Source organism: Giraffa tippelskirchi, chromosome 5, assembly GCF_054371585.1.
Source record: "Giraffa tippelskirchi isolate mGirTip1 chromosome 5, T2T-mGirTip1v1.2.pri, whole genome shotgun sequence".
Classification (NCBI taxonomy): domain Eukaryota; kingdom Metazoa; phylum Chordata; class Mammalia; order Artiodactyla; family Giraffidae; genus Giraffa; species Giraffa tippelskirchi.
In genome coordinates, this window is record NC_137279.1 from 152,135,862 (window position 1) to 152,163,640 (window position 27,779).

At 37.7% G+C, this 27,779-nt stretch overlaps 2 protein-coding genes and 1 long non-coding RNA gene across 15 annotated transcripts in view; 2 read left to right on the plus strand and 1 right to left on the minus strand.

Moving 5' to 3' along the window:
- The window catches only part of DEPDC1 (DEP domain containing 1), a 43,184-nt gene extending 17,337 nt beyond the window's left edge, over positions 1–25,847 (plus strand). For 3 of the 13 annotated variants that reach the window (XM_081490693.1, XM_081490689.1, XM_081490690.1), the window contains exons 10-12: positions 146–331; positions 1,721–1,906; positions 2,588–2,864. In XM_081490693.1, coding sequence (XP_081346819.1) covers positions 146–331; positions 1,721–1,906; positions 2,588–2,728 — 513 coding nt within the window. In that variant the 3' untranslated portion in view covers positions 2,729–2,864. Of the gene's footprint in view, positions 1–145; positions 332–1,720; positions 1,907–2,587; positions 2,865–4,427; positions 4,685–6,320; positions 6,583–15,075; positions 15,195–17,043; positions 17,258–25,659 lie in introns of those variants that run through there. The other 10 variants (XM_081490686.1, XM_081490694.1, XM_081490691.1 and 7 more) reach the window with 8 other exon arrangements.
- Positions 155–25,804, minus strand: LOC145506341 (uncharacterized). Its single transcript, XR_014053780.1, has 3 exons — positions 25,643–25,804; positions 24,136–24,227; positions 155–281 (listed from the first exon to the last, which is right to left on the minus strand). It is a non-coding gene; the product is annotated as an uncharacterized LOC145506341 (long non-coding RNA).
- The window catches only part of RPE65 (retinoid isomerohydrolase RPE65), a 40,309-nt gene continuing 29,573 nt past the window's right edge, over positions 17,044–27,779 (plus strand). The window contains exons 1-2 of the mRNA XM_081490698.1: positions 17,044–17,257; positions 25,660–25,864. The gene's annotated coding sequence lies outside the window, so the exon portion shown is untranslated. The remainder of the gene's footprint in view (positions 17,258–25,659; positions 25,865–27,779) is intronic.

Genomic DNA, 27,779 nt, shown 5'->3' on the forward strand with positions numbered 1-27,779 from the left:
TATGTTATTGTCCTCATTTTTTAAGTTGAAGTTGGCTTATCACTTTATCTCAATCTGTTAGCATAATGCTACCTAGAATTTACTGATACTCTAATTTATATAAAACCTTAAGCTTTTAAATTCACATCTTTTATTATGTTTCTAGATGATACACACTTTTTCTCGGAGTGTATTACGCTGTGCTGAAGAAGTAGATCTTGATGAGCTTCTTGCTGCAAGATTAGTTTCTTTCTTGATGGATCATCAACAGGACATTCTTCAAGTGCCTTCTTACCTACAGGCTGCAGTAGAGAAACATCTTGACTACTTAAGAAAGGGCCATGTATGTATTGTAAGTCTTAAAATTCTTTGCATTAGTCTATTGCAAGTAGCAAACTCATCTCAAACTAGCCTTATCAAAAAGGGAGACTATTTCAGCTCACCTAAATAACCTCCAAAAGTCAGGAATATAGACAGAATATGGAGATTCTAATAGCCAGAGGACTCTTTTGCATCCTTTCATCCCTTATTTCCATTTCAGTCCTATAGTTGAAAACTGGCTCCTTCACATGATGGGGTATGGTTGATTAAAGTGAAAGTAACTCAGTCGTGTCTGACTCTCTGTGACCCCATGGACTGTACAGTCCATGGAATTCTCCAGGCCAGAATACTGGAGTGGGTAGCCTTTCCCTTCTCCAGGGGATCTTCCCAATCCAAGGATCGAACCCAGGTCTCCCCCATTGCAGGCGGATTCTTTACCAGCTAAGCCACAGGGAAGCCCAAGAATACTGGAGTGGGTAGCCTATCCCTTCTCCAATGGATCTTCCTGACCCAGGGATCGAACTGGGGTCTTCTGCATTGCAGGCAGATTCTTTACCAGCTGAGCTATGAGGGAAGCCCTATGGTCCATTAAAGTTCTTTGCATTTCATGGGGGAAAAGAACCATTCCTTCTCCTTTGATTTGAAAAGTTATTGATATGGACTCATATTGGCCCAATCTAGGTTAAATGCACATTTTTCAAGTGGTTGAGGGTGAGTGAGTTGGAGAGAGGGCCATACTCTGAGTGACTCTACATAGATTAGAGAATAATCAGTTATTCAAAAAAAAGTAAGGATAGTTGGGTAGAATGGGAAGGAGAGAAGGAATCTAAGCAGCCAAAAACAACTCATCTGTTCTATTCAGTCTTTGATTTGCCCAGCATATATATTCATGTTTATTCCTATGCATACCATTCTAATTTTGCCATGACTTACCATAATTATAACTATCCCCTACAATTTCTTTCTCTTGTCTACAGATGTTAGAGGCCCTGCCCATATTCTTACACCTCAAAAATTGTAGATGAACACTTTCACTATTACTATTTCAAAACATTAGTGTTTTAAGATGAATTAAAATATCATGTTGATTGTTACTGTTTCATATTTAAAAGGATAAAATCCATGGTTAATGGTACTAATGATGATTTTACATTATTAATATCTTATATACATCCCCATTTTATGGATGAGACAAATCAAGACAAGTTTAAATATGCTGATGGTTATAAAGCTGTAGTAGGTTGTAGGACTGGGAATGAGACCCTACTGACTTATTGCTTCTCTGCTGCATAATACAGTTTTAAGTGTTGAATGTTTGGTGGCAAAATAATATGAACAAAATTCCATTGAAAGAATTATTTACCGAATAGGAACATGACATGAATTAATAGATTTGACTGTATCATTTTGTTCTTTACAGATTAAAAATCCTGGAGATGGAGTGATTGCTCCTTTGCCAACATATTCATACTGTAAGCAGATCAGTGCTCAGGAGTTTGATGAACAGAAAGTTTCTACCTCTCAAGCTGCAATTGCAGAACTTTTAGAGAATATTATTAAAAATAAGAGTTTGCCTCTAAAGGAGAAAAGGAGAAAACTAAAACAGGTAAGAAAATGAATAATTTCCTAATCATAAATATTTTCTAATATGCTATTGCTGTTTGTTATTTAATAGCATTTAGAATCTAATTTCTTATTTTAATATTTTGAATTTTAGATATCATATATATATAACCTATGTATTTCTACCTGCTTAGTTTTACTCTGTCCTGAAACTAATAATAACAATAATAGCATATACTCTCCTTTATGTCGAGTATTTTGTATTTATAGCATGGATTACCTTGGGAAAATAATTATAAACTTTAGATTATAATATGTACATTTTAGTGACTCATCATTGCCATTTAGAATCTTTAGCTCTATATCAAAGCACTGTAGCCACATGATTCTGGCATGTCCAATTCCAGATCTGAGAAACTCGAAGAAATATGAAATATACTAACTAGATCCCAATGACCTTCATGGTGTTACCAATGAGAAGAAAGAACTTCTGGAATTTAGGAGAATTAATACCAGAAGAGAATCCTAGAGAATTAATGCTAACTAGGCTCCAAGAAATATTACAAGATACCTTTCATATGAGAAAGTGGAGGGAGAAGCAAGGATAAAGTAAAAGGATATTCATCAAATACATGTTTGAGAAAAGCACTGAATCCTTATAAAATATTGACCAGTGGCTTCAGCTGATGTTAAATATCCTCTAATTCTTCACCCCATTTTTAAGTTTCAGAAGGAATATCCCTTAATATATCAGAAAAGATTTCCAACCTCTGAAAGTGAAGCAGCACTTTTCGGTGACAAACCTACAATCAAGCAACCAATGCTATTTTTAAGAAAACCAAAGTTTCGTAGTTTAAGATACTAATTGAATTGAAAATTATGTAATACTTCTAGAACTTTGGTAAGTGAAGCCATATGTAATAATTCAGGTGTTAAAAAAGAAGTCTATTTATTAATAAGGTTTTTTTTTTCAATAAAACATTATATAAGGAGGTGCCAAATAGTTTTTATCAATGTGAAGCTGCTAAGAAACTAGTAGATCTTAACTGAGAGCAAATAACAATAGGTGATACCAGGTATTTTAACCAGGAATGATCTTTTATTTTTTATACAGCTATCTGGAAAAGTTATCATAATGTGTGCTAAAACTGTACTTACTTGAATTTTGAAAACTGACATTTTCTCATCAAGATTAAGCTGTAATTCTGTTTAAAAAAAAAATACTTATCTGCACATGCTTATGGATGTTACTTAAAGAACTAGTCGTTTTAGTTGTTTATAATTACTTTTGTTTCTAAGTTTAAGAATGTGAAGAATATTTGGAAACTTGATGAATTAATTTTCATCTACTAAATATTGCACTCTTATATATTCTTTTTCTACTTTTGATCTATTTATATAGGTATGTGTTTTTAAAATATGTATATATAAGACTTTGGTTTGCCTTTAACATTTACCCCAACTGCTTCAGTCATTCATTTTTTTCCAGTAAATATCTTTTGCATTCTAATTGTCATGAATCTACAAGAAGGTAGAGATATGAAAGAAGTAGAAGGCAATCACACATTCATTTGAAAGATATTTATTTAGCAACTGCTATATGCTTTTCATTCTTCAAGATGTGGAGAGAAAATGGTGAATAAAACAAAAAACCTCTTCCCCTAAAATATTTTCTAATCAAGGAAAATATACCTATTATATACTTAAAATAACAGTACAACCCCTGAAATCAAGTCATGAGGATTCATTCCTACTGAAGACTAGCCTTTTTAATGATGAAATAGTTCTCTAAGCTAGTGTTTTTTAAATTGGTGCATATTAGAAGCACCAGGAGAGTTTTAAAATAAACAATGCTCCTGCCCTACCTTATATTGATTAAATCAAAATTTTAAGGGATAGCATATAGGCCTCAGTAATTTTTAAACTCTCCAGGTGAATCCAATATTCAGCCAACTTTGAAAATCAGTGCCCTAAATATTTTGTATAAATAAAATGTCAAACTGGTATCACATTGGCTTTATTATATCATGGAAGATCCCAAGTGTAAGTTCTTGTCATCTTTTTTTTTTTATCTATTTTTTTACTTTACAATATTGTATTGGTTTTGCCATACATTGACATGAATCCGCCATGGGTGTACATGTGTTCCCCTTCCAGAACCCCCCTCCCACCTCCCTCCCCATCCCATCCCTCTGGGTCATCCCAGTGCACCAGCCCCGAGCACCCTGTATCGTGCATCGAACCTGGACTGGCGATTCGTTTCACATATGATAATTTACATGCTTCAGTGCCATTCTCCCATATCATCCCACCCTCGCCCTCTCCCATAGAGTCCATAATACTGTTCTATTTATCTGTGTCTCTTTTAATGTCTTGCATACAGGGTTATCTTTACCGATTGATTAAATACTATATATATGTGTTAGTATACTGTATTGGTGTTTTTCTTTCTGGCTTACTTCACTCTGTATAATGGGCTCCAGTTTCATCCACCTCATTAGAACTGATTCAAATGTATTCTTTTTAATGGCTGAGTAATATTCCATTGTGTATATGTACCACAGCTTCCTTATCCATTCGTCTGCTGATGGACATCTAGGGTGCTTCCATGTCCTGGCTATTATAAACTGTGCTGCGATGAACATTGGGGTACACATGTCTCTTTCAATTCTGGTTTCCTCAGTGTGTATGCCCAGCAGTGGGATTGCTGGGTCATATGGCAGCTTAATAGAAGGTTCTCCAAATTTCTGCTTGACTAACAGTACAAACTTGAAGCAGTTTTTCTTCCAAATTTTTCTGAAGATTATTTAATATCTATTTGGTAAGTGTAAAAACATACATATTGACTGGGATGTAATAGATACTTATTGTTCAATGACTGTTTTGATTTCTCAGTGTAATGTCATACTGTAAAATGACAATGTTCCATTGAGATTAATATTTTTATTAAAAATAGGAACAGAAAATAACATATCTTTTGCCCAGAAAACTTAGCTAAAAATATTGAACCAAATTAGAATTCTTCCCGAGGTGTTTATAGACTCAAACACTTCTTGTTTAAAGGTGTGTACTTGTGTGAATTATGTTGGGTTATTGCGATAAAAACTATTTATTGCAATTATGTTATTGCAATAAAAAACTATTCTGTAACAATTTAATTTTCTATTTATTGATTGATATTAAGTATATAAATGCTATAAAGACATAGTAAACTTTCATCTCCGTTAGTGTGCATTCAATTGAGGTTAAAGAGTACATTATGTAACACTTAAATAATGTAAACTCTGAAGTCAGATTTGAATCCTACTGTGCTATTTACTATGTAACCGCAGACAAGTTATTTAACTTCTCTAAATCCCAGTTTTCTCTTATCTGTATGATAAAGGTTATAAAAGTACATGTCTGTTAGGATGTTGTGAGCATTAAATACAGTAATGCATGAGAGAAGTGTTTAGCACAGTATCTAGCATAGAATAGGCACTCTATAAATGTTAGAAATTAATACTAGAAACACCTAGAAACACTAGAAGAGATTGTAGGAAAAAATATAGTCCTCTCAATTTCTTTGAGCAGAAGGGAAGGAACCAAAACAAAATTGTGAACAATTTCTTGTTAAACTTACTTGTAGTGTGTGTCTTATTAAACTATTTTTAGTTATGAAAGAAAGCTTCTGATTGTACATACTGGTTGAAAATATTTGGTCTAGTATAAAGAAAAAAGTTAATGAGAAAGGAAAACATTAATGTCTTCAGAAGCAATCCTTGAATATGTGAAAGCATACAGGATACATTACACAAGTAGAATGCTTAGCCTTTGACTGGAGTGTGGACAGATACCATTGTATCAGGAAAAAAAAGGTCTTCAATTTCAAGTATTGATGGGTTGATTTGATGTTAAATGCTTATAGAAAGTTTCTTCTAATACTTTTACTTTCTTGGGAAAAAAGAATCAAAATCAGCCCTTGAAAGTAAAGCATTTTGGGGAAGATGTTGCAAATTCAAGGAAGAGGATATGAGATGGTCTATCAAATCTGTTGGAACACGTAGGAAATTTTATTTCTGGTGCCAGAAGTTATCGCCACAGGCATTCCCACTAGCCTTTGCTAATTGCTGTCATTTAGTGATCCACTCTTCTCATATACTATCTAGTTAATCTATACTCAGTAGTGGAAAGTACAAAGATTTTCCTACTGACTAGCTTTCTGTCCTTGGAAAGTATAAACTCTGAGTTTCCTCATCCATAAAATATGAATAATAACATCTAGTTAACCAAGTTGTAAGGATAATTAAAAGAGGCAATATAAAGTATTTAAATCTTGAACTTAGCAAGCCTAAGCTCAATTTCTATGTCCTTTCCTCTTATATTGAATTTAATAAAATTTCTACTGATTAAAACTCCTTTCCTTCCAAATCTCTATCCTCATATCTCACAATATATTTTCTGTTCTCTTCTATCAGTGGTGATATTTTTACCTCATGTTTGGAAGAATTAAAAATAGTTCCAGAATTTTATATCCCTGCAGCCTGTTACCTCTCCAACAGATATATCTCCCTTTGATTTTGAAGGTAAAGCACATGTGTGTATATGTGTATGCATGTGGTATTATTGTTGAAACTCCTAGAAGAGAAATGAAGGATTGTGGTTTTAACAGTAAACTCTAAATTTAAGGAAATAAAGTCAATTCACTGGAATAAAATTAACAGTTCTAAATACAATAAAGTATACCAATTTTATACTATAGGATACTTTATACTATAGAATCTTTTATTAACTCAGAATTAACTTAGCTTTTGTATTAACTAAGAATATTATTTTCTAAGAACTAGGGGAAAAAATATACAGAATAGCTGTTTTTGATGTCTCCAGAAAACCTCCCAGAATGTGTACTGAGGAAATGCAGAATGTATAAGACATTTGAAAATAGTTTTGACTTCTGCTCATTATGAAAACAACTTTTGTATCATTAATTGGTCTCTAACTTATCTTTCCATAAGCAACTAGAAAACCAAGTATTGAGTTGGCCAAAAATTTCTTTCAAGTTTTTCCATAACCTCTTATGAAAAGCCCAAACAAGCTTTTTGGCCAGTCCAATGTATGAAGCAACTGTTAATAGATACCAACTACAGGTAATAAAAGACTGATTCCTCAGAAAATGAAAACAAAGGAGGTAAGCCCTATGCATGTGTGCATAGTCACATCCACCTCTGTCCATGGAATTTTTCAGGCAAGAATACTGGAGGGAGTTGCCATTTCCTTCTCCAGTGGATCTTCCCAGCCCAGGGATCAAACCTGTATCTCGTGTGTCTTCTTCATTGGTAGGCAAGTTCTTTACCAGCTGAGCCACTGGAGAATCCCTATGATTGTCTCCAGATTACTGCCTACAGGCAGTTGCCAGGCCACAGTGCAGGGAGGGACAGCCAAAATAAAGCTCAGTGTCTCAGTGCATTAAGAGCTAGAGATCAGAGGAGGACTGAGGAAGCTATTAAAAAATACAGAAGACAAAAAGTTATAAAAAAATCTTCAGAGATCTGCAGTGGTCTAAAGGTTTTGTTGAGTACTAATGGGCATGAGTCAGGGTGAAGTAAGTCAGTTGAGTACTTAAAAAGGGGGGGTGGGGGGCAAGAAAAGAATGGACTGAAAAGCGATAAACCAAACAATCTTAATACCTCACAGATCTGGGAATACATATTTCCATCTGTCAAAGTATAGAGAACCTCTAATACTTGGGGCATTGGATAGCATCTTTAAAAGAGTTGTGCTTCAATAGTGGGCCACATGAGCACTAGAATAAAAACTGCTATGAATTCACCCTACTATAAATCTTAAAAACAAGCCTCAAAATGTTCACATTGCTCTTCAAGTAACTTCCTGTGTGGCAGAACAATGCTTTAAAGAAATACAACAAAATCCACATTTAGCAATGTAAAAATTACAATGTCCAGCATCCAATCAAAAATTATCAGACATGCAAAGAAACAGAAAAATATATAATCCATAGTCAGAGGTAAAAGTGATCAATGGAAATGTACCTAGATATAACAGAGATAATGAAATTAACAGGCACTTTAACAGTTATTATAGGTATTATAAATATTTTCTAGGATATAAAGAAAATCAGGAATATATTGTTAGATATGGAAGATACAAAAAAGATTCAAAGATAATTCTAGAGATTAAAACTATAATATCCAAAATGAAAAATAAATGTAATAAAATTAAGAGCAAATTAGACCCAGCAGAAGAAAAGATTCATGAACTTGGAAACAGCAATATCCACTACCCAAAATAAAGTTCCCTGGTGGTCTAGTGGCTAGGATTCAGCACTTTCACCGCCATAGCCTGGGTTCGATTCCTGGTAAGGGAAGGTATGATTTTGGGCTTTCTTGATAGCTCAGTTGGTAAAGAATCCACCTGCAATGCAGGAGACACTGGTTTGATTTCTGGAGAAAGGATAGGCTACCCACTCCAGTATTCTTGGGCTTCCCTTGTGGCTCAGCTGGTTAAGAATCCACCTGCAATGTGGGAGACCTGGGTTCAATCCTTGGATTGTGAAGATCCCCTGGAGAAGGGAAAGGCTACCCACTCCAGTATTCTGGCCTGGAGAATTCCATGGACTGTATAGTCCATGCGGTCACAAAGAGTCAGACACGACTGAGTGACTTTCACTTTCACTTTCAAAATAAAGTACAAAGGAAGCAAAACTGAAAGAAACAAAAAGAACAGAGTTTCAGTGAGCTATGTGAAAATATGAAACTGAAAATTGTGTGAATTACAGCCTAGAAATGAAAGAAGAAAAAGGGAGGGCGTAAAAGTTACTAGCCAAAAATAATGGCTGAAGTTTTCCTAAATGTGACAAAAACCATAAATCCATAGAAGTTCAAGTAACAGAGCAAAAGAAAAACAAATCTGCACCAAGGCACATGTAATCGAGTTGCTGAAAACTAATGATAAAAAGGAAAATCTTATAAGCATTCAGAGAAAAACAATTTATACAAAGGAACAAAAATAAGAATTATAGACTTATTTTTAAAAACTGTAAATGAAAAGACAATTAAGTGATACTGTTTTAGATTTGTTTTCTTGGTTGAGAATTGGTGTAAATTCACCACCAGTAAAAATTTTTACAAGAGCTATCAGTATGCTACCAACCACCAGTAATAGTCTCTTCATTACAAGCTAGCCATTGATTGATCAGATCCAAAATCCTAGTTTAGTCAGCTTCGTTGGACTAGTCTTAGTTCTGCCTTAGGTCATGTTACCCATATTACAGTACTGAGACAAATATTTGTGTGTTGGAGATTACTGAGTAGTACATTTAGCTGACTCAATGGAAAAGACCCTGATACTGGGAAAGACTGAAGGCAAAAAGAGAAAGGAGCAGCAGAGGATGAGATGGTTAGATGTCATCCCCGACTCAACAGACATGAATTTGAACAAACTCTGGAAGACAGTGAAGAACAGGGAAACTTGGCATGCTGCAGTCCGTAGGGTCACGAAACATCAAACACGACTTAACAACTGAACAACACTTAGCAATACTTGAAAAAGTGATGGGGAGTGGGAAGGATGGGGCAAAAGAAAAGGCTGAACTGCAACAGAATTGTAACAGAGGCCTCAACTGATCCCATGAACAGGCTTTGGAGCTGGGATGGGCCTTCAGAATTGTCCCAAATTGAAAAAAGGAACTGAGCCTTTGTACCTTCATCTAAGGGAAAGTGTTAGTCACTCAGTCATGTCTGACTCTTTGTGACCCCATGGACTGTAGCCCACCAGGCTCCCCTGTCCATGGGATTCTGCAGGCAAGAATACTGGATTGGGCTACCATTGCCTTCTCCAGGGGATCTTCCTGACCCAGGGATTGAACCTGGGTCTCCTGCATTGCAGGAAGATTAACCATCTGAGCCACCAGGGGAGGTACCTTCCTGTAAACCAGTCTCTAAATATGGGTTGATTTGGGGGGAAGTGCAACCCTGGGTGAAGCAGTTTCCTCCAGTCAAGCATGGTTCCTAAAGAGGACTGCAGCCATTATCCCTGACTGGTAAGAAGTGAATGACAGCACAGAAGGGGTTCTATGGGGAACACCTCATATCCACTGCAAGGAATCCCTAGCATTAAAACAAACAAACTAGAAAAGGGATTGAATTAATATGAGAGAGGTTATGAGAATTGATGTTTGGGGATATTATTTGCTTTATTGTTTGTTGATTTATTAAAAAGCAATGTCTATCATATTAATAGATGGTTTGGAATTGAAAAAGTTTAAATTGCCTGTAATCTTAACAATCAGATAAAGCCCTATGAAATCGTGGAGTATCCTATCTCTCAACAACTCAGAAGAAAGTAGCTCTCTTTTTGTCTTCTCAGGCTTATATAATTGACTGAGATTTTCTTAAAAGTTCATGATGAAGCTAAAAATACAGTGAAAGGACCTGCATTCTTATTCATTATGTACAATGTCTCAGACTTTTGTATTTAGGGGTTTTTTGTCAGCTTTCTGATTTATATCTTGGAAATTCTAAAGACTGCATCCATCTTTAGATTTTTGCAGTTTCTACCTGTCTTCTTACAATTCAGTGATCTAACTCGCCAGGCATTACTTTATGTTCAAGTGAAGAGTCCAACGTCTTTCTTTTCCCCATCTTAACATTGTGTGTCCCCTCCACTCAGGTTTATATTTCACCTATTGCTAGGCTGTAGTGCTATTAAGTGTTGCTATTAAGCACTTATTGGTCATTAAACAGAAAATTAAATTTCAAAATCAAATCATAAATTGGAAGAATTACATAGTTTAAAAATCACAGACAATGGAAGTTTAACTTTCGGAATCAGTGTTACATAATTTGTAAAGTGAATGCATTTTTAAGAAACCTATTAGTAAGTTAGATTTGGATGACTTGTGGGCAGCAGTGCCATCTGCAGGTCTGTGATGCCATTCTTCATAGTGTCTGGTGTTCTCTAAGAGATTTGACTCTACTGAATATTTATGGTTTTGTAATGTCAAGTACAAAGTGGCATTAATCACAGACCGAAGAAGGATGAACTTATAGGTACAGATCCTCATTAGAGATTTTTAAACCACTGAGCTAATATCAACTGCCATTTCCATATTAATAATTCAAATGTTAAGCATAATGTGTAAGATCTAGACTATATATATGAAATGAGCATAGATATTGGAATAACGCTCTGGAAGTGGGTTCTAATTGTGTATATATTATCAGCTGTGTGACATTAAAGAAATTAATTAACTTCTCTGAAATGCAGTATTTTTAATTTATAAAATGGGAATAATACTTCCTTCCTGACATCTTTGAGAGCTCAAAATACATAAAATGTATAAAGTGCCTAGCACAAGTGTGCATACAATATGCTATCAATTGATAATAGTTCCTTTTCCCTTAAAACTAAAACAAAAATCTCAAGACCATTTACTGTCTTTGTACCTAGTGCCTTTAAGAGCTCTAAAATATATCATTGCCTTTTTGGATAAAGTAGAATTTTGGATATTTATCCTATCCTGTATATCTTTTCATTTTTATGTCTTTTATAAAATTTAAATGTAGATATATATGTTGGTAGCTGCATAGAGTATTTCTATAATATATTTATAAGAAATGATAAACAGTGATTGCTGAATTTGGGGAGTATAAATGAGTCTTATTTTTTTAATGTGTGTACCCCTAAAACTGTTTTAATTTCTATCATGTCCAACATTACTTTTTCCAAAATAGAATGCTAATAAATATAAATATTTGGAAAAGGAAAATATCTGAGATTATCCTTTTATTAAAGTGAATGGTGATTCCTTCACTTCACCCCCACCTCTATAAATCTTTGCTTCTAAATAAGACAGAGAACAGAAGTCTTACCTGAGCAATTCAGATTAAGAGTAAATTTTCTCTAAAATCATAATGTATACTTTCAAGGGAATCTGTAGACAGCTTTCTTCAAAATTGGTAAGAATGGAATAAACTGCCTAAGATCTGTCCTCTTAGAAAGCAGAGGCTGACATGATTATTCGGTTGCTAGCTCTGTGACTACATAGTCGACTATGATTTCCATGGTCATTGATGGACATGCCCAGAATAACACCATATCTGAATCACCTGACATGCGTGTTTCCAGCTGAGGTTGAGCAAGATAAGGCTCTACCTTCTTGTTTCAGCTCTCATGCTGTAAATAAGTGTCCTTTTTACAGTTATACAGTGCCATGTTTTTATTTTGGGGCTTTTCATAGGTGACTTCACTGTTTAAAATGAACCACAAGTATAGTGCTGAAGTGCTGCCTTTTGTTCCTAAGAATAACAAGGTGGTGATGTACCTGATGAGCAAATGAATGTGTTAGGTAAACTCCATTCAGGCACGAGTTATAGTACTGTTGGCTATCAGTTAAATGTTAATGAATCAACAAAACAATTAAGTAATGCATTTTTAAACATAAACATACATAAAACAAGGTTACAGGTTAGTCAGTTCATGAAAACATTAGGGCCAAAGGCTTGAAGGAACCTAACTCTATAATTCCCCTAGGAGCAAAGGTTCGGGATTGCTATTTCAGTGTTTGCAGTGACTTTATAGAAATATTATATTGCCATATGTTTACACAAGAGTGGAGGTATCATGGCTAGCTTTGTCCCCCAGCACCTTTCCTCTATTTTCCAAATTTATTCTAATGAACATACACTAATTTTACTACAAGGAATAAAATTTTTCAAAATATATACAATATTAAAGATATGCTTATAAAAGTAAAATACATTGATTTAGCAGTCATATGGATTTGAGTTACTGCTTTGCCATTTAATGGCTATGTAACTTTGGGAACGTTGTTTAACTTTTTCACAGCCTATATACACATCTATAAAACAGATAATATGTAACTTGGAAGGTTATTCTGAGGATTAGCAACAATGTATCTAAGTTCTCTAGCTCAATATCTGGTATTCATGGAACTCAAAACAATGTAACTATTAATATTAATTCTCTCCTAGGACTAAATCACAGAAGCCCAAGCCTCAGAGGCTCAACGGGTCTTTGAAAAATCATGATTTTCTTCCCAGTTATTATCCCCATTCACAAGCACAAATTTAATAGATTCAGTGCTTCAGCTTCTCTACACACTCTTGTTCCATCAACTGTTTGTTGAGTATCCACAATGTGCAGAAACTCTTCTATAGGTGAATAAAATAAAGTCTCTGCTTTGGGGTATGTTAAATCACATGATTTAGGCCTTTGTAGAAGAACTACGGTTTCCCATGTGGCTCAGTGGTAAAGATTCTGCCTGCCAAGCAGGAAACATGGGTTCAATCCCTGAGTCAGGAAAATCCCCTGGAGAAGGAAATGGCAACCCACTCCAGTATTCTTGCCTGGGAAATCCCATAGAAAGAGGAGCCTAGTGGGCTACAGCCCATGGAGTCACAAAGAGTCAGACACAACTTAGTGACTAAACAGCAACAGTAGCAGAAGAACTATAATGACTTTGACCTCCACATATATTTCATCCACTACCCAGATGTGGGGATGGAGCAATTAACCTTAAAATACTGCATATTCTGGAAGTGCTTCCTTTTTGAATCAAGTCCATCAGAAATTTGCTAGGTACAGCCCCAGATTTTTACCCCTAAACTCGTTTAATATCTGTGGCATCATAGTACTTGATTTTTCTTCTAACAATAACTCTCCAAAGCTTGTTCCACCTGGACCCTTTTTCTCCTTTTCTTTGAGAGTTCATAGTATCTCCTTTCTCTCTTTACCAACCTGGGGAGATTAAATTTGTTGAACATTTACACTAGGTTAGTCTGAGATGGTCAAGAGGATCTGACTATTATACAAATTTAGAAAATTTCTGAATGAAAACTCTATTTCAAAAAAGTAGTTTTGAGAATAACTGAATCCATATCTCAAATTTAATAAGGATGATTTGTTGTTGTTATGGTTGTTCAGTAGTGTCTGATTCTTTGTGACCCCATGGACTGCAGCACTCCAGGCTTCCCTGTCCTTCACCATCTCCCGGAGCTTGCTCAAACTCATGTCCATTGAGTTGGGGATGCCATCCAACCATCTAGTCCTCTGTCATCCCCTTCTTCTCCTGCCTTCAATCTTGCCCAGCATCAGAGTCTTTTCCAATGAATCAGCTCTTCACATCTGGTGGCCAAAGTATGGGAGCTTCAGCTTCAGCAGCAGTCCTACCAGTGAATATTCAGAGTTGATTTCTTTTAGTATTGACTGGTTTGACCTCCTTGCAGTCCAAGGGACTCTCAAGAATCTTCTCCAACACCACAGCTCCAAAGTATCAATTCTTCAGTGCTCAGCCTTCTTTATGGTCCGCCTCTCACATCCATCCATGACTACTGGAAAAACCATAGCTTTGACTATAATGAACTTTGTCATCAAAGAAATGTCTCTGCTTTTTAATACACTGTCTAGGTTTGTCATAGCTTTCCTTTCAAGGAGTAAGTGTCTTTTAATTTCATGGCTGCAGTTACCATCTGCAGTGATTTTGGAGCCTAAGAAAATAAAATATGTCACTGCTTCTACTTATTCTCCTTCTATTTGCCTGAAGTGATGGGACCAGATGCCATGATCTTAGTTTTTTGAATGTTGAGTTTTAAGCCAGCTTTTACTTAGGATGATTTTACTTGGGCATAATTTATAATAGAAGTTATGCTGTTAAAAATAAGGTACACAAATGGGAGTTCTACTTGGCCCCCCCATACACAGAGAAGTAGCAGTGTATTTCTCCCTCTGCCCCCATCATGATCTGTTAGCTGTGTTGTCCTTTTCCTTGGTATAAGGTGCTGGAATGTCACTAACTATATTCCTATGTGTTGTCCAAGAGGCTAGCAAAATCCTGCCATGCATGGCCCACTGTGTCCTTTACTAATTATACAGCTTATCTGACTTCACCTGTGTGTAGCTGCCCTTTTGCATTTTTCTATTTTATCTTGTCTCTGCTTTTTTTTTTTTCTTTTTTTTTTTTTTGTCTCTGCTTTTATGTTGCATTCAGCTTTTCTCTTCTGCACACAGGAGTGTCCCCTCTCTGCATCCTCTTTTCTTTAGCATCAGCTCTCAAACATTGGGAGAGACTATTTACCTTTGGGAAATGATTTTATTTTGCCACCAGATAAACCAGCACCCTCCCCATGTGCTTCTTTTCTAACACACTCTGGATCTTGGAAACAGAAGACAGTAAGTAGTTTTTCTTCATTCCAGAACATCCTGGGCCATAGCTACACAGCAGGGATCAAAGCAGGCACACATCAAAAGCACCCCAACTGAGAGGAGCAGCCCTGAAGCTTCTGCGCCTCCGGCTCTTGTTATCTTCACTGCCTGTGAGTCATGTATATCTCATCTCATCTCATCTTTCCTGTCTGCTATTCCATTTCTTAAGGCTCAGCAGAGAAAGCTGCTCTTTACTAAACTTATTTAACAACTCAAGATAAAACTTCTTTAATTTTTCCCTCCCTCTATCCTCTCATAATTACTATACTTAAACAATTTCAGTGATACTCATTTATTTGACATTACTTAAGCTCTTACTGTGTGCCAACAACTATGAGTGAGTGATGAGGCTAGAAAAAATGAATAATACAGTCCCTACTCTCAAGAAACCTTCAACAAATGGAGCAAGACTACTATCACATAGACAGTCCTAATACAGTGTGTGATCAAATCCATTGTTGTCATCATTCAGTCGATAAGTCGTGTCCGACTCTGCGACCCCATGGACTGCAGCACACCAGGTTCCTCACTCCGCCACTATCTCCTGGAGTTTGCTCAAATTCCTGTCCATTGAGTCAGTGATGCTATATAACCATCTCATAGCATGCCCTCTTCTCCTTTTGCCTTCAATCTTTCCCAGCATCAAGGTCTTTTCCAATGAGTTGTTTCTTCACATCAGGTAGCCAAAGTTTTGGAGCTTCAGCTTTAGCATTAGTCCTTCCAATGAATATTCACAGTTGATTTCCTTTAGGATTGACTGATTTGATCTCCTTAGAGTCCAAGGGATTCTCAAGAGTCTTCTCCAGCACCACAATTCAAAAGCATCAGTTCTTTGGCTCTCAGTCTTCTTTGGATTTCCATGGTGGTCAGGCAATAAAGTATCTGCCTGCAGTGCAGGAGACCCCGGTTCAATCCCTGGGTCAGGAGGATCCCCTGGAGAAGGGAATGGCTACCCACTCCAGTATTCTTGCCTGGAGAATTCCGTGGACAAAGACACCTGGCGAACTACAGTCCATGGGGTCATAAAGAGTCACGACTGAGCGACTAACACTTGATCATCATTAGTAGCCTTCTTTATGGTCCAACTCTCACATCCATACATGACTACTGGAAAACCACAGCTTTGACTATATGGACCTTTGTCAGAAAACTGGTGTCTCTGCTTTTTAGTATACTGTCTCAGTTTGTCATAGCTTTCCCTCCAAGGAGCCAGTGTCTTTTAATTTCATGGCTACAGTCACTGTCTGCAGTGATTTTGGAGCCCATAGTAGAGACAAAGGATCTTTTTGGAGTAAATGGGGGGGCACCATTTCTCAGATGAGGTGATACCTTAGAGGAGTGTTTTTCCAGGAAGAGGGTTCATAGATGTAGGGACAGAGTATGGTAGGGTTAGGGTAGTGTAGCCAGAGGCAAATCATTGGGGATGAAAAATAGCAAATGTGTTCTTGCTGCTGCTGCTACTAAGTCGCTTCAGTCATGTCCGACTCTGTGTGACCCCATAGACGGCAGCCCACCAGGCTCACCCGTCCCTGGGATTCTCGAGGCAAGAACACTGGAGTGGGTTGCCATTTCCTTCTCCAATGCATGAAAGTGAAAAGTGGAAGTGAAGTCGCTCAGTCGTGTCCAACTCTAGCGACCCCATGGACTGCAGCCCACCAAGCTCCTCTATCCATGGGATTTTCCAGGCAAGAGTACTGGAGTGGGGTGCCATTGCCTTGGGGTAATAGGAGCAAGTCAAGATTGCTGAGCTGTGGATTTGAGTCAGGGAGTTACTAGAGATACTCCTGGGAAGAACATCATAAAAACTTCATACTAGTTTTTCCCTTTATTTTGTTCCACTGCAGTGATTTCCACCAATCTGTCTTCCAGCTCACTTATTCATTCTTCTGCCTCATTTATTCTGTTATTGATTCCTTCTAGTGTACTTTTCATTTCATTTATTGTATTGTTCATCTCCAGATAATCACAATGGCATGATCACTCACCTAGAGCCAGACATCCTGGAATGTGAAGTCAAGTGGGCCTTGGAAAGCATCACTACGAACAAAGCTAGTGGAGGTGATGGAATTCCAGTTGAGCTATTTCAAATCCTCAAAGGTGATGCTGTGAAAGTGCTGCACTCGATACGCCAGCAAATTTGGAAAACTCAGCAGTGGCCACAGGACTCGAAAAGGTCAGTTTTCGTTCCAATCCCAAAGAAAGGCAATGCCAAAGAATGTTCAAACTACCGCACAATTGCACTCATCTCACACGCTAGTAAAGTAATGCTCAAAATTCTCCAAGCCAGGCTTCAGCAATACGTGAACCGTGAACTTCCAGATGTTCAAGCTGGTTTTAGAAAAGGCAGAGGAACCAGAGATCAAATTGCCAATATCCGCTGGATCATCGAAAAAGCAAGAGAGTTCCAGAAAAACATCTATTTCTGCTTTATTGACTATGCCAAAGCCTTTGACTGCGTGGATCACAAGAAACTGTGGAAAATTCTTAAAGAGATGGGAATACCAGACCATCTGACCTGTCTCTTGAGAAACCTGTATGCAGGTCAGGAAGCAACAGTTAGAACTGGACATGGAACAACAGACTGGTTCCAAATAGGAAAAGGAGTACGTCAAGGCTGTATATTGTCACCCAGCTTATTTAACTTATATGCAGAGTACATCATGAGAAACGCTGGGCTGGAAGAAACACAAGCTGGAATCAAGATTGCCGGGAGAAATATCAATAACCTCAGATATGCGGATGACACCACCCTTATGGCAGAGAGTGAAGAAGAACTAAAGAGCCTCTTGATGAAGGTGAAGGAGGAGAGTGAAAAAGTTGGCTTAAAGCTCAACGTTCAGAAAACTAAGATCATGGCATCTGGTCCCATCACCCCATGGGAAATAGATGGGGAAACAGTGGAAACAGTGTCAGACTTTATTTTTTTGGGCTCCAGAATCACTGCTGATGGTGATTGCAGCCATGAAATTAAAAGACGCTTACTCCTTGGAAGGAAGGTTATGGCCAACCTAGATAGCATATTTAAAAGCAGAGACATTACTTTGCCAACAAAAGTCTGTCTAGTCAAGGCTATGGTTTTTCCAGTGGTCATGTATGGATGTGAGAGTTGGACGGTGAAGAAAGCTGAGCGCCGCAGAATTGATGCTTTTGAGCTGTGGTGTTGGAGAAGACTCTTGAGAGTCCCTTGGACTGCAAGGAGATCCAATCAATCCATCCTAAAAGAGATCAATCCTGGGTGTTCATTGGAAGGTCTGATGTTGAAGCTGAAACTCCAATACTTTGGCCACCTCATGCGAAGGGTTGACTCATTGGAAAAGACCCTAATGCTGGGTAGGATTGGGGGCGGGAGGAGAAGGGGACGACAGAGGATGAGATGGTTGGATGGCATCACCGACTCGATGAACATGGGTTTGGGTAGACTCCAGGAGTTGGTGATGGACAGGGAGGCCTGGCGTGCTGCAATTCATGGGGTCGCAAAGAGTCGGACACGACTGAGCAACTGAACTGAACTGAACTGATTGTTCATCTCTTTTTGTTTTTTTCAATCTTCAGCTCTTTGTTAAACATTTCTCATAATCTTGTCAGTCTGCCTCCATTCTTTTTCCAAGATCTTGGATCATCTTTACTGTCATTACTCTGAATTCTTTTCCATGCAGATTGCCTATCTCCACTTCACTGAGTTGTTCTGGGGTTTTATCTTGTTCCTATATCTGGAAAGTATTTCTCTGGCACATCATTTTTTCTAGCTTCCTATCTTTGTGCTATCTGTTCCACAGGCTGTAAAATTGTAGTTCCTCTTGCTTCTGGTGCCTGCCCACTGGTGGGTGGAGCTGCATTTTGTCTCTGGTAGGCAGGGCTATGTCACAGGGTGTGTTTAGAGGCAGCAATTGTGGGCTCATGATGACTTCAGGGAGCCTGTCTGTTAATGGATGGGGCTGTGTTTCCACCTGAGGCATCCCAGCACTGGAACCTACAGGCTATTGTCAGGCCAGGTCTCAGTGTCAAAATGGCAACCTCCAGGAGAGCTCATGCCAGTGAATATTCCCTGGGGGTTCTGCCACCAGTGTCCACCCCAACCATGAGCTAAAGCTAACCCCTACCTCTCCAGGAGACACTACAACACCCACGGTTAGATCTAGCCCAGGCTCCTATGGAGTCACTGCTTTGCCATGGGTCTCAGTGCACATGAAACCTTGTGTGTGCCCTCCAAGTGTGGAGTCTCTGTTTTCCCCAGTCCTGTGGGGCTCTTGCATTCAAACCTTACTAGCCTTCAGAGCCAAATGCTCTGGGGGCTTCTGCTTCCAGTCCTAGACCTCCAGGCTGGGGAGCCTAACATGGAGCTCAGAACTCTCACTCCTGTGGGAGAAACTCTGCAATATAATTATTTTCCAATCTGTGGATAATCAAACGAGTGAGTATGGGATTTGACTATATCATGAAAATTACCCCTTCTACTATTTCTTTGTGACTTCTTCTTTGTCTTTAGATATAGAATATCTTTTGTGGTAGGTTCCAGTCATTTTGGTCAATGGTTGTTCAGCTGTCAATGTTATTTTTAGTGTATTCAAGAGAGAGAATAAGCTCAAGTTCTTATATTTCCCCATCTTTGTCCTTCCCAGATATCATAAAAATTTATCTGACATGTATTCAAGAATTTATACTTTATCCTATAAAGGTGGACTTGACTAAAATGTAACTTCCTTGTGTGAAGTTGAATAACAGGCTCCCAAATAAGTTTATGTCCTAATGGCAAAACCTGTGACTTATAACACCTTATATGATTTAAAAAAAAGAAATACTTTGAAAATGTGATTGAAATAATCTTTGGATAGAGAGATCATCCTGGATTATCTGTGTAGCCCCAATATAATCACAAGAGTCCTTATAAAAGGAAGATAGGAAGATCAGAGACAGAGAGAGATGTGATGATAGAAGCAGAAGACAGAGAAGATGCTGTGCTGCTGGCTTCAAGATACAGGAAGAGGCCACAAGTCAATGAATATAGGTGGCCTCTAAAAGCTGGAAATGTCAAGGAAACATTCTTTCCTAGAGGCTTCAGAAGAAAAGTGATTCTGTGAAACCAAGTTAGACTTCTAAGCTCCAGAAACTTAAGATAATGTTTCTGTTGTTTCAGTTAGTGTGTGGTGTTTAACAGCAGGAATTTAATATACTCCTTGAGAGCAGGAGTTTTGGTTTCATTGCTACTCTATCTTAAATGGTACAGAATAACCATGCCAAAATATGTTTCTTTGAGCTAAAGGCCAGTAGAACCAAAATGTGGAGGAAAAGCTCTAAACTAGGGCACAGGATCCTTTTTAAAGGAAACTTACTTTGATAAGGGCTTCCCTTGTAGCTGAGTCGGTAAAGAATCTGCCTGCAGTGCAGGATACCCAGGTTCGATCCCTGGGTTGGGAAGATCACCTGGAGAAGGAAATGGCAACCCACTCCAGTGCCCTTGCCTGTAAAATCTCATGGACAGAAGAGACTAGTGGGCTGCAGTCCATGGGGTCGCAAAGAGTCAGGCACGACTGAGCAACTAACACTTACTTACTTACACTGATAAAGGAAATTTTTGAAAAGATGTCTTTTTTTCTTATACCAGAAAGAGGACTCAACTCTTATCAATGGGTAGGCACCAAAAAAAAATTGTTAACAAACCTTATTAAACAACTCTTGCTTATCATACATTTTCTGGCTACCTTTGTATAACTAGTCTCCTCAGAAGCCTTTTATCCCTTTACCTTGTCTAAGATGGTATAAAAAACCCAAATTCTGACCACATTTTGGGTTGCTCATCTTTAGGTGCTCTCATATGTATATGCACAATGTACATGCTGATAAACTCCTCTGGTTTTTCATTTGTTAATCTGCCTCTGCCTTATCATACTCTTAATGGAATGCTAGCTGGCTTAAAACTCAACATTCAGAAAACTAAGATTATGGGGTCCGGTCCCATCACTTCAGGCAAATAGAATGGGAAAAAGTAGAAGCAGAGACAGATTTTATCTTCTTGGGCTCCAAAATCACTGCAGACAGTAACTACAGCCATGAAATTAAAAGACACTTACTCCTTGGAAGGAAAGCTATGAAAAACCTAGACAGTGTATTAAAAAGCAAAGATATCACTTTGCTGACAAAGGTCCTTAGAATCAAAGCTATGGCTTTTCCAGTAGTTATGTATAGATGTGAGAGTTGGGCCATAAAAAAGACTGAGCACTGAACAATTGATGCCTTTGAATTGTGGTGCTGGAGAAGACTCTTGAGAGTTCCTTGAACTGCAAGGAGATCAAACCAGTCAATCCTAAAGGAAGTCAACCCTGAATATTCATTGAAAAGACTGATGCTGAAGCAGCAGCTCCAATACTTCGACCACCTGATGCAAAGAGCTGACTCATCGGAAGAGAACCTGCTGCTGGGAAAGATTGAAGGCAAAAGGAGAAAAGGGCAGCAGAGGATGAGATGGTTGGATGGCATCACTAACTCAATGGACAAGAATGTAAGCAAACTCCAGGAGATAGTGAAGGAAGAACAGGGAAGTCTGGCATGCTACAGTCCATAACGTCACAAAGAGTCGGACACGACTTAGCAACTGAACAATAAAAACAACAACTGCCTTTGGCCAGATTATCAGGGCCCCAGCTAAGGAAGTTAAAATGGGTAAAGGAAAATACTTTTTTCTCTCCTAGACTTCTGGCAATAAGAATAGGCTAGCTAGGACACTCACTTGCTCTGGATGCTGCAGCTGAAATCCAGGACCCCTGACAAAGGTGGCCTAAAGTAAAAATTCTTCCCAAAGTCAGCCTCTTGGATTTCTATCTTCAGGGTGGTCAAAGTCTTTTTGTCTTTTCCAAATTTAGATTAACAAGAGAAAAACATTTGTAAAAATTAGTTATTTGGATTGTTACTCGTGTGAATTTGGTTTTGAGAGACTGATTATTGATCTTTTCCCTCCCAGAGACAGCTTTGCTTTCTTGTTTGTCTGGTTCTGTGTGCTGAAGGTTTGGTTTTCCTCCTGCCAGAGCATACAGGTTGTCATACCTGCATCTGCAAGTGGCCAGCTGTCAGAGAGGTGGGGTAGGAGCCAGGGGTATTTAGATAACAAGCCAGAAATGTGGGTTGCACCCAGGTATCTTACCAACCACTGCCAGTTTTCAGGGTTGGTTTGTTTAAGTCTTTCTTGCTTTTGACTACCTTTGAAAGTGAATCTGGGTCATTAGAGCTGTTTCTTCTGCACTTTCTGTCGGGATACCACTTGCGTCCGTGGTTACGCTATAAGAAGCTATTGTTTTTGGTTTGAGTCACAATTGGGATAGTATATCTTTGCTTTAAAAAATCTTCAAGACCTTGAACAGTATCTGGAACATACAAGTTCAGTTCAGTTAAGTCGCTCAGTCGTGTCTGACTCTTTGCAACCCCATGAATTGCAGCACACCAGGCCTCCCTGTCCATCACCAACTCCCGGAGTCTACCCAAACCCATGTCCATCGAGTTGGTGATGCCATCCAACCATCTCATCCTCTGTCGCCCCCTTCTCCTCTTGCCCTCAATCCTTCCCAGCATTAGGGTCTTTTCCAATGAGTCAACTCTTCGCATGAGTGGCCAAAGTATTGGAATTTCAGCTTCAACATCAGTCCTTCCAATGAACACCCAGGACTGATCTCCCTTAGGATGGACTGGTTGGATCTCCTTGCAGTCCAAGGGACTCTCAAGAGTCTTCTCCAACACCACAGTTCAAAAGCATCAATTCTGCGGTGCTCAGCTTTCTTCATCGTCCAACTCTCACATCCATACATGACCACTGGAAAAACCATAACCTTGACTAGACGGACCTTTGCTGGCAAAGTAATGTCTCTGCTTTTAAATATACTATCTAGGTTGGTCAATACCTTCCTTCCAAGGAGTAAGTGTCTTTTAATTTCATGGCTGCAATCACCATCAGCAGTGATTTTGGAGCCCAAAAAAATAAAGTCTGACACTGTTTCCACTGTTTCCCCATCTATTTCCCATGAAGTGATGGGACCAGATGCCATATAAGGTGCTCAATAAATATGTATAGGGGGATAAAATATAGAGAACTTACAATGAGGTACCCCAAAGGGACAACCAGAGGCCTTGTGAATTTTTACCCTGTATCAGAAGTGTATAGAATATGTTTTTTTTTTTTGCTTGACCACTTTAATCTAATGGGCTTCTCCAACAGGATTCAAGGTTATGTTCAGGGCATAATTCAAAACTTAAGACAAATAGGATTCATTTTTCTTCAGAGTCAGTTTGTCATGAAATTTTGGAGATAAAAAATTCTTATTTATGTAAACAATCTATACTAAGTATTTTACAGACTTCAAGGAAATTTGATCCTCCAAGTCAGTAGCCTCTGGTTACACCCACAAAACCCTTGAGGGTGAGTTCATTCTCATCCATGATTCAGACTATTTGGATGACAAGATTTGAGAGACACATGTCTACCGGTAATGACGGAAAATATCTCAGTCATGCAGAACTCCTTTCCTAAGCTTTCCATGGTCACATTCTCTTCTCTTTCTAAAGAAGTTCCTGAGCACTTTGCTTCCAAAATTGATATGCATTTGTCATCTATCTTTTTTATTATTCTCCTAGCATTCTTAAAATCTAGCACTACAGTTACCTATATGACCTTTTACAAATCAATCTCTTGGAGTCTCAATTTCTTCGTTGGTAAACTAAGAAGCTTCTATCAAGATATCTTTAAAGTTTATATCATGTTTAAAACTCTTTGATAATGTGTTTTATGGTATTAGCCGAGTGCTAGTAGTTGGCTTAGAGTAGCAAATAAGCAAATATTCATCACTTGACATCTGTCCCTCATCTTTAGTTGCAAGATATCAAATAGCTATTTTTGTATTAAACAACCACCCCTCAAGATCTAAAAGCTTAAAACAATGGCCATTTATTTAGCTCACAATTCTTCAATTCAGCAGTTTTAACTGGGTTCAGAAGGATAGTTTTTCTGATCTTACCTGATTTAGAATGGGCCTCAGCTAAAATGACTTATCTCCATTTCATGCCTCTTACCTTCCAGCAGTCTAGCCTGGCTTTTTCTCATGGCTGAGTAAAGGTCCAAGACACAGAGAAGAGTTGCACAATGCTTCTATCTAAGATGAATCCTAAGATAAATTAAAATTTACTTTCAGTGCAGTTGGAACCTTTCTAAATCCAGTTGTTAAAAGAAATTCCTAATTAAGTAAAACATCTCTAATGAATACAAAAAACAATAAATTGCTGTGCTTAGTCGCTCAGTGATGTCCAACTCTTTGCGACCCAAGGGACTGTAGCCCACCAGGCTCCTCTGGCCATGGGGATTCTCCAGGCAAGAATACTGGTGTGGGTTGCCATGCCCTCCTCCAGGGGATCTTCCCAACCCAGGGATCAAACCTAGGTCTCCCACATTGCAGGTGGATTCTTTATTGTCTGAACCACCAGGGAAGCCCAAGAATACTGGAGTGGGTAGCCTATCCCTTCTCCAGGGGATCTTCCCAACCCAGGAATCGAACCAGGGTCTCCTGCACTGCAGTTGGATTCTTTACCAGCTGAGCTATTAGGACACTCAAAAATGTGTCCTTATACAAAAGAATAAAACAACGAATTTGACTCAACAGGAGATAAATCAGATAAAACTTGAAAGCATTCGTTCAGAAATATGAATATTACAGATCAAAGTGATTTTTTTGAGACCAAGATTCTTTGAAAAATTAAATCAATTGCACACAACCTGAACAGACATGATTAACTTAGCTAAAGAAAGATTATGAGGGATTTATGTGGAAAGAAATAACTAGCAAATCTTACTGAATGTCAATTTTTGCATTTACAATTAATACCAGGAAAAGACACTGAGCAGTCTCATGAAATATCTCACAGCTCTAGTACACATTTTTTTTTTTGCTTTTATCAGCAGTTGCAAACTAATTGACAATGCTTGCATGGTAATCTACTAATCTGCTTTTCTTCCCACTCAGCTTTTTTTTTTTTTTCGTATGCAAGATAAGCAAAGTCTGGAAATAAATAATTCAACAAGTCTGATTTGGGCATTTTCAGTGAATTCTTTTCTGATATTTCACCTTTTCATAATTATATTTGATATCTTAACAAATGTTTGACCAAATTTTTAATTACAAAATAGACTTAAAGCCCTGTAACTTATGCCTAACTTTACCACATTCTGTTTGTGTGTGGCTTGTTTTTCTTCTCCTGTATGCCCTTGTACTATTCTGCTGATTACATAGAAGGATCTTCTGAGAAGCAAGTTAAGAATGACAGAGGTTTTCAATCTGACGTCTCATTTTACAAACCTGATTGGAATTCAGGATATTGAATCATGGCTTGAATAGCTTGGCTTGATCTGAAGCCTTATATTCCACAGATATTCTAAAATGCAATCTGCTCACCCATTTGATTAGAAAATCTCTGCTTTTTCGAAGAGGCAGCTTTAGAAGAAACCCTTTGATAAATTAGAATTCTCTTCATAAACTATAATAATAGCATCCTTATCACAGATTGATATTATCAAAAATGAGGTCACTTGCTTCTTTTTTTCAGCTATGCACTGAGTCATTTTGCTGATGGTGAATTAGCCTTGAGAAGGATGAGGTGGTGTTCGTCTCTTCATTCATTTCTAGGCGTTGTTCTAGATCCTAGAGACAAAAAGATCCTGCTGCCATGGACATGGGCCACAATTCTCTGTAGCCTCATTTTTTTCTCTCTTACATAAAAGATCACAGAACTGCCTTTGTCATATTGTGAAGTAAGTACTGAGTAACACTCAAGTGGATACGTAATTAGCTTCTCACTTCTTTGAATTTAAGAAGTACTGCTCCTCATTTAAATTTAAAGGCAAAAAGCTTGAAGCTGTCATAGAAGTTTAGTATTAAAACTTTAGAAAACATGTACTGAACACTTAACCTATTATTACATACCAACCTCAGTTGTGCTTGAGAATAAATGTGTTAGCCATTTTGACTGATGGGTGATAGGGCAGTGGGCAGAAGGCCAATTTATTCAAAATAACTCCCTTGACAATCAACTGTGGTACAGAAAAGTTGCACCATTCATTCTTCCATTCATCCATTCGTGTATTCACTCACTAATATCTGCTGTGTCCACTGCATTGTGGTAGACAATGGAGTTAAAAGACGAAATAAGAAACCCTAGTCCTGATATAGAGAAGTTCACAGGCTGGTTAGAGAAAGAGATGAATAAATTGTCAATTATAATGTAACAAGTGCTATAACGAAGTTTAAGGCTATGAGGTAACATGTATCACATGTTGTGTATTTTTGTATTACATTGTCTACCCTAATTAAATAAAACATCTCAATTAATGAATACAAAAATAATAGATACTCAAAACTTGATCTCATGCACACTGGGATGAAGTTTAATGAAAAAAGAGATTTAGTCTTTTTATTCACTGTCATATATGCATAGAGTTTGACACATTTGTATCTTACAAGTCTTAATAGAAAAGTCTTTCTTAAATTTCTTGCCTCTTGCATTATCTCACTTCCAGTACCACTGTATAATACTAATGCCTTCACTCATGAAGCTCCTTAATTTCATTTTTCCACTTCTAAAAATGTATAACAGAAGCTCCTCACACTGTTCTCTATGAAGCTCAGGCAATTCCCTGAAATTTATTTGACAAAAATATATCCTTACCAATCAGTGAACTTTAGTTCCCAACAAAATTAAGTACTAAGGACCAGACTAATGAAATAATTTGTTTAAAAAGCAATGCTATTCAAGATTCTGGAAACTATAAGTAAAAGAAAACAATGACCACTAGACAAGTTGAGGCACCTAACTGTACCAGCTTAATACTATGAAAGGATTCTAGGCTGTCATGCCCATACAGCCTAGAAAATTCCAAATTGAGGAGATGGAGTTGAGAATTGTGGGAAACAAGAGGTCTAGAGTTCATGGGAAAGAGTCATAAAAGGGAAAATCTACAAAGAATTCTGAAGCTCTGCAAAATGTCCCTGATGAGTATTCAGCTGAAATACTTATTAGTGCTACTATATTAAGAAATTACCCAAGGCCAAGAGAATCACCTGAGTGGTTTAGAGGTCACAGTGCTACTCACCCACACAGAATTGAGTATATAGTACCAGTTCCCACCACACAGACTAGAAAGCCTTGTGATTCTTGGAGAAGTTGGTAGAATACTCAGAAGACTCTTGACTCAGTATTGGACAGTAATATTGTATAATATAGTATTAAGGAAAATTGGACTTAGCTCTGCTTCAATCCAACCTAAAAATTCTTAAAAACAAAATAAAGGCCAAACTGTTTCCAAAAACAGTGAGTCACAGAATAAAGTTCAATACTATTTAAAAGAATACAAATAAACTTAACAACCAATGAAGTAAAATTTAAAATGTCTGGCATCCACAGGAGGGAGTGGCAAGATATGTTCAAAGTCCTGAAAAGGAAAACTCTTCAACCTAGTATACTCTACCCAGCAAGATTATCATTTAGAACAGGAGAAAGAAAAAATTTCTCAGACAACCAAAAGCTGAAAGATGATGGCAATACTAAGTCTATCCTAAAGGCAATATTGAAAAGCCTTCTTTAAATAGAAAAGAAGTAAGACTCTATAGGAAAGAGAAAAATCACAATTGGAAAGTAAATCACTTAAATAAGCCATTGTACAGATTTTT